Genomic DNA, 9899 nt, shown 5'->3' with positions numbered 1-9899 from the left:
CACGCTTAGCATGTACTTAAAGTTTAGGAGACTATAATTGACAAAGAAGTGGGCTTCCCCTCATGACATTTTATGTTTTTTTTCCTGGAAATTAAAGGTAGCACATGTAGTCAGGAGCCCAGACTCGAACCAAACTGCCTGGGTCTGAGTCCATCTTTATCATTTATTAGTTGTGTGTGATCCTGGGCAAGTTATTCATCTGCTGTGTAAAATGGGCTTAATAATAGTACTACCACTTTGGGCTGCTCCAAGGATTCGATGCTTTAATACTTATACTTAGAATAGTGCCTGGAATGTGCTCATTGCTTGATAGGTGTCTGATAAAGAAATATAAAGGAATCCTACAATAGATATTTAATAATACCTCATGATTAGTGCCAGGAGGAAATAGTGTTGGATAAAATAGTCCTACCTACACTATCAAATTATAGTTCCAAAGTAAGCTTTTTTCTCATTTTTCTTTCCACACCACCAAAAATAAGAAGCACGAATCTTGAACCCATCAGAAATGAGGTGGAGGGTAAGTCTTGTCACGGACTAGCTATGAAAACCTGCTTTCTCTGGGACTCTAGCTGTTCACTCACACCTTGGGGACAATGACCCTGTCAAGTATCAAATAAAGTAACTCATCTATAAAACTCTAATATGGAAATAGACCAAACGGCGGAACAACCGAACAACTGGTCGCTATGGCGTGCACTGACCACCAAGGGGCGCATGCAGAACATGGCAGGCGTTAGCAGCAGGCAGCAGAGTGTGAAACATGGTGGGTGTCGGCCATGGGGGGATGGTGGAGCAGGTGAGCAGGGGCTCCAGACCAAGGCAGGGCACTGGTCACTATCATCGGGGTGAGCCTCTGGTGGTTACTAAAAATTCTTGTTCCCACGCACTGTAGTCCTGCCCAGCTCTCACACCTACTGCCGGTGCCAGCCCCGCTCACACCCACTACCAGCACCAGAGCCACTACTCACACCCCCTGCTGGCGACTGGCGCTGGCCTTGATCGCTCAGCGCCAGCAGCGGGTGCGAGCAGCAGCTGCCAGCCCCTATCGCTCCTTAGGCTTCTCCACCTCCACCTGCTCCTGAGGGGCGATCGGGGCTGGCAGCTGTTGCTCACACCACTGACGGTGCTGGCCCCAATTGCTCTGTGCCATCAGTATGTGTGAGCAGGACTGGCTCTATCAGCTCATGGGAGCGGCGGTGAGAGTGGGGCTGCCAGCAGACAGGGGACCAGGGGCCGCAGCGGGAGGGGCCAGGGGGGGGCGCAGAGGATGGGCTGAGACCTGCCCCTGTGCCCAACGCAGCCTCACAGCCCACAGTTCTTTTTAAGGTGCACATATTCATGCACTGGGACCCTAGTAGATAAATAACTTGCAGGCTCTTAGGTGTTTTACGAAGTGAGCTCTGCTTACTGCTTTCTTTTACTTCTCTTGCTTCTTTTCTATTTTCTTCATGATCCCTTCTCCATTTTTCTTTCATTTTTATCATTCCCCTCTTATAAAATAATCCAAAGGAAATGTTTTAGACCAAAACTAAGAGGACTAATGAATAATCTTATCAGCCATAGGTAAACTCTTGTAAAGAGTAGTCAGCCTTCTTAGTCTTTAAATATAAATGTATTTTAGGCCCTTACTATTGATTGTAGCTGCATTTTAAAATTTCTTATAGTGTCACATTTTTTATTCCACTACACTCTATGATATGACTTAAAAAAATTATCCTATTTTTAATGCACCCTCTTTTTTGCAACCTATTTCCAATTATGGGACATTTGGGTGTTTTTCTCCAAATTTTCTCCTATCCTATCTAATAATAGAGAAACATGGTAATTAACCATAACTTCACTGCCCTTCCCATTGGCTAATCAGCAGGATATGCAAATTAACTGCCAACAAAGATGGCGGCCGGCAGCCACGCAGCTGAAGCGAACAGGAGGCTTGCTTGCTCCAGTGATGGAGGAAGTCAAGGTTCCCCGTCTGCCTCAGCCCAGCTCTGAGCTCCGGATGCAACGATGTTGCAATTATAGAAGCTAAACAAACTCCAGATACCTGCTTTCAGCCGGCAGCGCCCTCTGAGCTTAGAGCGCCAGTGATGGTAACAGAGTTTCAATTATAGAAGCTAAACAAACTCAGATACCTGCTTTCAACCAGCCGTGGCCTCAGAGCTGGAGCTGGCTCTCAGCTCAGTGACAGCTATAGAAGGTAAATAAATCCCAGAATAAAAAATAAATAAATAAATAAAAAAGAGGCTGGGAGCTTCAGTCACCCGCCAGCCTGAAAACGACCCTCAGCCCCTCACCCAGACTGGCCAGGCACCCCAGTGGGGACCCCCACCCTGAAGGGGGTGTGACCAGCTGCAAACAGCCATCAGCCCCTCATCCAGGCTGGCCAGGCACCCCAGTGGGGACCCGCACCCTGAAGGGGGTGTGACCAGCTGCAAAAGCCATCAGCCCCTCACCCAGGCTGGCCAGGCACCCAAGCAGGACCCCCACCCTGATCCTGGACACCCTTCAGATCAAACCAGCCGGCCCCCTCCCATGCACCAGGCCTTAATCCTATATAGTAAAAGGGTAATATGCAAACTGACCCTAACAGCAGAAAGACTGGGAATGACTGGTCACTATGACACACACTTACCACCAGGGGGCAGATACTCAATGCAGGAGCTGCCCTCTGGTGGTCAGTGAGCTCCCACATGGAGGAGCTCTGCTCAGCCACAAGCCAGGCTGACAGCTGCCAGTACAGCAGTGGTGGTGGGAGCCTCTCCTGCCTCCTCAGCAGCGCTAAGGATGTCTGACTGCAGCTTAGGTCTGCTCCCCGCTGGCAAGTGGACATCCCCCGAGGGCTGTCGGGCTGCCAGAGGGATGTCTGATTGCCATCTTAGGCCCAATCCCCCGGGGAGCAGGCCTAAGCCAGCAAGTGGTCACCCCCGAGGGGTCCCAAACTGCGAAAGGGCACAGGCCGGTCTGAGGGACCCCCTACCCCCGAGTGCACAAATTTTTGTGCACCAGGCCTCTAGTTAAAAATAATAGGGCATGAACATCCTTGGAGAAATGTCTTTCCTCAAAATCATTACTATTTCCTTGGATTTCTAGGAAGAGAATTGACAACATCACATATAATTTATATTTCTTAAATTCTGATACACTGTGCCAAATTATTTTCTAGAATTATGACTTCACTTTACCTTCTTTTCAACAGTATTTGAAAATGCACATTTTCCTTCTAATCTCATCAAACATTATAATCTTAAAATAATAATTTGATATTCAGAAAATAAGATAGGTGGTTATAATTTACATTTATTTATTTGTGAAATTTAAAAATTTTCATATGTTTATTGGCCATTTTTATGTCTCTGTTTGTGAATTTCCTATTTATATCTTTTTCTATTTATATAATTTCACCTATTTTGTGCTAGATATTATTTTACTTTTTCAAATATAAGGGCCCTTTACACAGAAAGGACATTAACTCTTTGCAGTGTCAGATATTTTTTTTTTAAGTTTGCCATTTGTTTTCATTTTTATAGAAATTTTAGAGCATGGGAGTTTCAGTTTTTTATGTGGCTTTGTTTGCTTTGATTTTAATGATTGGTGTCTATGGCATGCTTGGGAAGGCCTCTGCTATCCCAACTTTAAATAGACAGATATCCACTTAGTATTTACCATTCCCACCCCACCTCCCTTTTTTTCTTCTCCCTGCCCATATTTCAGAATTGCCATAGACAAATGGCTGGGCCCCAAAGCCACTTATCTGTGTGTGGTCCTAGCTCCAGGCTCAGACCTAAGTGTGTCCAGCACAACCTCACTGTGGCATGCTGATATCCCTGGCAGAATTCTGTGGAAGACATTCCAAGGAGGGAAATGAATCCACAAGATCTTTGATTCTTAGAACTAAAATGCTTTAAAATAGCATTTTGTTCCTACTCTTCAGACCTGAATTACCTGCCCTGCTTAACATAAAAAAAAAGTCAGATAGAATTCATTACCAACTTTATATGAGTTTCTGAAGCACAATGTGGGGAGATTAATCGTTGTGCATATCTTCTCAAATGTTCATAGTTGTTGTAAAACTGGGAAGTTAATAAATTAGCCTAATAAGAAATGTCTTTACATCATACTTGAATCTCTCATTACTCCCTCCTCCTAAGGCAGTTGGAAATACTCTATTGGGAATATAACCCATTGACAAAAAAACAACCATGGTTCAAATCATAGCAGAAAACAACCAATCAGGTCACTGCATTTGCTCTTTCATTGTGAGAATCTCATGGGTTTGGGAAAAGCAGTAAGGGCTTTGAAAAAAAGGTAGCCAGGAAGTTGAATCTCATCTCTGCCACTACATAACTGTATGACCCACGGTGAGTCAATTTCTCAGACCTCCATTTTCTGGTATGTTGATATTAATACTCATAATACTAGTAACTAAGAGAAATTGAGCCACTACTCCATGTCAGGCATTTTAATCACTTTACATGTGTAACCCAGGGAGGCAGGTACTATTTTCATCCCCATGTTACACCTGATAAAACCAAAGCACAAAGAGCACGTTGCCCAGAGTCATACAGTTAGAAAGTAGAGGAGCACGATGTGCAAGGTCAGGCATTTGATGGCAGAGTGGATGAGCTCAATGTTTGTGACTGTAAAAGTATTCAAGAAGTATTTGCTCGGTGCATACAGAGACGAGAGTCACTAAAGGTTAGTCTTCTTCTGGCCCTTTAGTGGGACCTTCTTCCTACCTCGCACAGTTGCAAGCTCCCCATCCACGTGAGCCATGCACTGCATGGCCGTAGCCCCTACGCATATTGGCATGCTGACCCGTTGTCCTAAAACAGAAGTCGACAGATCTATTTCAGCAACATTCCGGAGCATCCGTGGATACAGCTTCCATCTAGAATTAAGAGAAAAAAAGTTTTAGAATTTCAAAAGCATAACTAGAGCTTTGACATTACATGTTAGTTAAAAAAACATTTTCTTCTATTGAAGAAAATTACAGAGCTAAAGGAAAAGGGACAATTGAAATGTCTGTTAAGATGGAAAGTTAGCAATAAAAAAATAACAAATTCCTCAAGCCATTGTTCCCAGTGAGGTATATTTGACACACGGTAGAATTTGCCCATATGAGTGTAAAGTTTTGTGAGCTTTGACAAATGCATAGTCATATAACTGCAAAAACAATTAAGATTTACAACAGTTTACCATTCTGAAAAATTTCCCCATTTCCTTTTGTAGCGAAATCCTCCCCTTACCCATCCCTTAACAACCACCAATCTTTTTTTTGTCCCTATAGTTTTACTTTGCAAGAATCTACACTAATAAAAGAGAAACATGCAAATTGGTGTCACTCCACTACGCTCACCAGCCAATCAGAGTGACTATGCAAATTAACCCAACAAAGATGGCAGTTAATTTGCATACGCAGGCGCAGAGCGAAGACTGAAGTCTCCGGCCAGAGTGAAGACTGAAGACTGAAAAGGCTTGGCTTCTCTGCTGCAGCCGTAGTGGAGAAGCCAAGCCTCACTGTGGCTGGACCGAAGGCCTGGGTCCTAAGTGCCGGAGGAAAACCAGTGCCAGCAGCCAGGGGAAGGAAGACCTATTGTGCGAATCTTCGTGCAAGGGGCTTCTAGTCTAATCTAATAAAAGAGAAACATGCAAATTGACTGCACCTCTGCTATGCCCCAAGCCACACCCACCAGCCAATCAGAGCGATTATATACAAATTAACCCAACCAAGATGGCGGCTGGCAGCCACGGAGCTGGAGCAAGCAGGAGGCTTGGTTGCCCCAGCGATGGAAGAAGCCAAGCTTCCCGCCTGCCCTGGCTGGCTGTGGCCTCCACTCAAGGCAACGAAGTTTCAATTATAGAAGATAAATAAATCCCAGATACCTGCTTCCAGCCAGCCTCCACTGGGAGTTTTGGTGGCTGGGGGCCGTGGCCAGCCTGCAAACAGCCATCAGCCCCTCACCCAGGATGGCCACACCCTAATGGGGTGAGGGTCCCCGCTGGGGGGCTTGGTCAGCCTGCAAACAGCCATCAGCCCCACAACCCAGCTGGCCAGGCACCCCAGCAGGACCCCCCACCCTGAAGGGGATGTGGCTAGTCTGAAAATGGCCCTCAGCCCCTCACCCAGGCTGGCCAGGCACCCCAGCAGGACCCCCACCCTGATCCGGGACACCTTTCAGGGCAAACCAGCCAGCCCCCACCCATGCACCAGGCCTCTATCCTATATAGTAAAAGGGTAATATGCAAACTGACCCTAACAGCAGAAAGACTGGGAATGACTGGTCACTATGACACACACTGACCACCAGGGGGCAGACGCTCAATGCAGGAGCTGCCCTCGGGTGGTCAGTGCGCTCCCACATGGGGGAGCTCTGCTCAGCCACAAGCCAGGCTGATGGCTGCCAGTACAGCAGTGGTGGTGGGAGCCTCTCCTGCCTCCTCAGCAGCACTAAGGATGTCCGACTGCAGCTTAGGCCTGCTCCCCGCTGGCAAGTGGACATCCCCCGAGGGCTCCCGGGCTGCCAGAGGGATATCTGACTGCCAGCTTATGCCCAATCTCCTGGGGAGTGGGCCTAAGCCAGCAGGTGGTCATCCCCCGAGGGGTCCCAGACTGCGAGAGGGCACAGGCCGGGCTGAGGGACTCCCCCCTCCCCGAGTGCACAAATTTTTGTGCACCAGGCCTCTAGTAGTATATAAATAGAATCATACGGCGTGTAGGCTGTGAGCCTGGCTTCTGTGACTCAGCATAATGCATCTGAGATTCAGCCATGTTGCTATAGGCATCAGTAGATTGTTCCTTTTGGTTGGTGAATAATATTCTGTGGTAAGAAGGTTGCACAGTTTGTTTATCCATTCTCTTGATAAAAGACATTTAGGATGTTTCAAATTTGGTGCAATTATAAATAAAGTCACAATGAACATTCACTTAAATTTTTTGGGTGAACATAGCTTTCATTTCACTTCCTCCAAGTCATCTGAAGATGGTGCAGGAAGGCATGCAAGTCAGATTATAGTTTAAGAAGATGTGCTGTGGCTAATCTGTCATACACAATGTGTGGGGGTTTTTCCAAAAAAATTTTTTTTAAACATATGTGTTTATTGATATCAGAGAGAGATAGGGAGAGGGAGAGAGAGATAGAAACATCAATGATGACAGAGAATCATTGATTGGCTGCCTCCTGCATACCCCCTACTGGGGATCAAGCTGGCAACCCAGGCACATGCCCTGACCAGGAATTGAACCGAGACCTCCTGGTTCATAGGTCGAGGCTCAGCCACTGAGCCACACCAGCCAGGCTTTTTTCAAAATCTTTAAGCTGAATTCTGTATCCATTGAAGTATGCTGATGAGGGGAAATTGGAAAATTTTTTTCAGTTTAAAATTGAGTATTTTCTTCAAAAATGTCATGTGGCAGAGACTGGAGTTTTTGACTTTAAGAAATTTTGACTGCTGAACATTATGTTAAATGCCTTTTTCTGTGATTGTTTTGTGTTGCAATAAAAATACCAACAACCGAGAACCAAAACTTCACTAGTGAAATTTACAGGAGAGGTACTTGTCTTTCCTCTTGGCAAAATTTATATCTCGCATTTGTTCAAGATTATTTTATTCCTCATTAGTAACTGATTTCAAAGGAAGAAAACAGCCCTATTCTAATGAGCTCTAAGACAATAGTGTGAATGCACAGGCATCCATACCTACCAGCGCTTACCTTTCATTACCTAGATCTACCTCTGCTCCCACGGAGATCAAGGTTTTTAGTCAATAGAGTGAAGTGTGATTTAGTAATGGGGTAACCAAAATAAATCGAACCTCCATGGTCTTAAGTGAAGCCTACTTCCTATAGCGGAAGGAGAAATTCCGCCTTCATGTTGCTTTGAAAAATAGCTAATGGTCTGTAATCCAACCCTCCAACCCCCCCTCACCTAATGAAGCAAAAACATCCAGCCCCTGCAAAGCATAATAAAGAAGTTTTACTGTGCGATTTCTCTGCAATCCCTTTGAACATCGTTATTTTCCGTCACAACCACATGCAGGGCTGCTGGAAGCCTTTTCTTCTCCACTGACCCTCTCAGCACGATTCTTTGATCTCGGTTTTGAAGGGGTGGGGGAGACAGAAGCCTTGAAGAGAGTTTTTATTACCCATCATCTCTATGTGTATTATTAGAAGGAGAGAAAAGGATTTTAATAGCAGCCACTGCAGTGCAGGCCTTGGGAGGCATTAATACTTACTTAGAGTTGAGGGAACAATGGGAGCTTTTATGAAGTGCACACATAGAGCTACGTGGGGTATCCGGTGTGTGTGTGTGTGTGTGTGTGTGTGTGTGTGCATGCGTGTGTGTGTGCGTGTGTGTGTGTGTGTGTGTGTGTGTCTGCCTGTCTATAGGCAGAGGGGCATTTTCAACTGTCCAATTCTCCCTTGTAAGGCAAGGTTCAATTCTATCTCAGGCAGCAGCTTTACCCTTGTCCACATGGTGGCGCAGTCACTTTAATAACTGTGTGTTCCCGCTTCCCTCCACATTATTTTTCTTTTCTGAAGTTAACATTAAAGAGACTTGTCAACCAAGGCACCAAATGCAATTCTTAGACAAAATGAGATTAAAAGGCAATGGAGTGGGAAAACGTATGCTCTCAAAGAAGTCCTCCACATTTTGATATTTCCCAAAGAGCAATTTCAATTAACTTTGTCAGTTTCAGTAACTTTGCAAGCCACCAACCCCCACCCCCAATTGAAGTGATTCCCCGCCCCCCCTCCAAATCTTACATAAAATAGGAGTTGACTTTAACCTTGGACTGTGCTCTTCTGAGACCTTCACTTTGAAAAAAGGATATGAATATTGACAAAACAATTGAACAAACTGAATAATAAACCTTTTTTATTAAGGATGAAAAAAAGTTGCCTGAGTAAAGGAAGTAAGGTAAAGGTGAGGGATCCTTTAACAGGGCTTTTGATCCACATTTCACATCCAACAAGGGCCTCAAATTTATCAAAAAATCAGCTGACATACACACAACCCAAAGGGGTGACTCTATTGAAGGAAGACAGCTGTGTGCTGTTACTGAATCCCACCAACTGAATGGAGTGAATTAATCTTTTATAAATCCTGTAAGATGATCCTGTTGCATTCTAATTTCTACTCTAAGCATTTAAAACATAATATCCTATATAATAAAAGGCTAATATGCAAATTGACCCTAACTGTGGAATGACCGGGAATGATTGATCACTAAAATGCTCACTGACCATCAGGGGGCAGACGCTCAATGCAAGAGCTTCCCCCTGGTGGTCAGTGTGCTCCCACAGGGGAGCTCTGCTCAGCCACAAGCTGGGTTGACGGCTGCGAGCGCAGCGGCAGTGGCAGAGCCTCTCCTGCCTCCTCAGAAGCACTAAGGATGTCTGACTGGGGGCTCCTGGGCTGCCAGAGGGATGTCTGCTCCTTGGGGAGCAGGCCTAAGATGGCAAGTGGACACCCCCCCGAGGGGTCCCGGACTGTGAGAGGGCACAGGCCGGGCTGAGGGACCCCTCAAGTCATGAATTTTCATGCACCGGGCCTCTGGTCCTATCTAATAATAGACAAACATGGTAATTGAACATACCTTCACTATGCCTCCCATTGGCTAATCAGCATGATATGCAAATTAACCGCCAACTAAGATGGCAGCTAATTTGCATACTGCAGGCAGGGCGGGACAGCAAGAACTGCCAGCGTGCTGCCATCCAGGGCAGGCCAGCCACCCGGGACCCGATCTGCAGGGTCCTGGGGCGGCAAGGCATGCCTGCCCCAGAAGCCCCAGAAGCCGCCTCATATGGTAGTAACTCTATCAGTAAGCACTCTGAAAGTCAGTGGCATAAATGTACCAATTAAAAGACAGATTATGAGGGTGAATCAAAAGCA

General features: G+C 45.8%; 1 protein-coding gene across 2 annotated transcripts in view; it reads right to left on the bottom strand.

The window, feature by feature from the left end:
- Window positions 1-9899, bottom strand: part of HAO1 (hydroxyacid oxidase (glycolate oxidase) 1) — a 72959-nt gene that overhangs the window by 57983 nt on the left and 5077 nt on the right. For both annotated transcript variants that reach the window (XM_005874657.2, XM_005874658.1), the window contains exon 2: window positions 4740-4891. In XM_005874657.2, coding sequence (XP_005874719.1) covers window positions 4740-4891 — 152 coding nt within the window. The remainder of the gene's footprint in view (window positions 1-4739; window positions 4892-9899) is intronic.

Source organism: Myotis brandtii, unplaced genomic scaffold, assembly GCF_000412655.1.
Source record: "Myotis brandtii unplaced genomic scaffold, ASM41265v1 scaffold45, whole genome shotgun sequence".
NCBI classification, from domain to species: Eukaryota; Metazoa; Chordata; class Mammalia; order Chiroptera; family Vespertilionidae; genus Myotis; species Myotis brandtii.
Note: the sequence above shows the minus strand (reverse complement) of the source record. Positions and strands in the feature narration are given on the sequence as shown.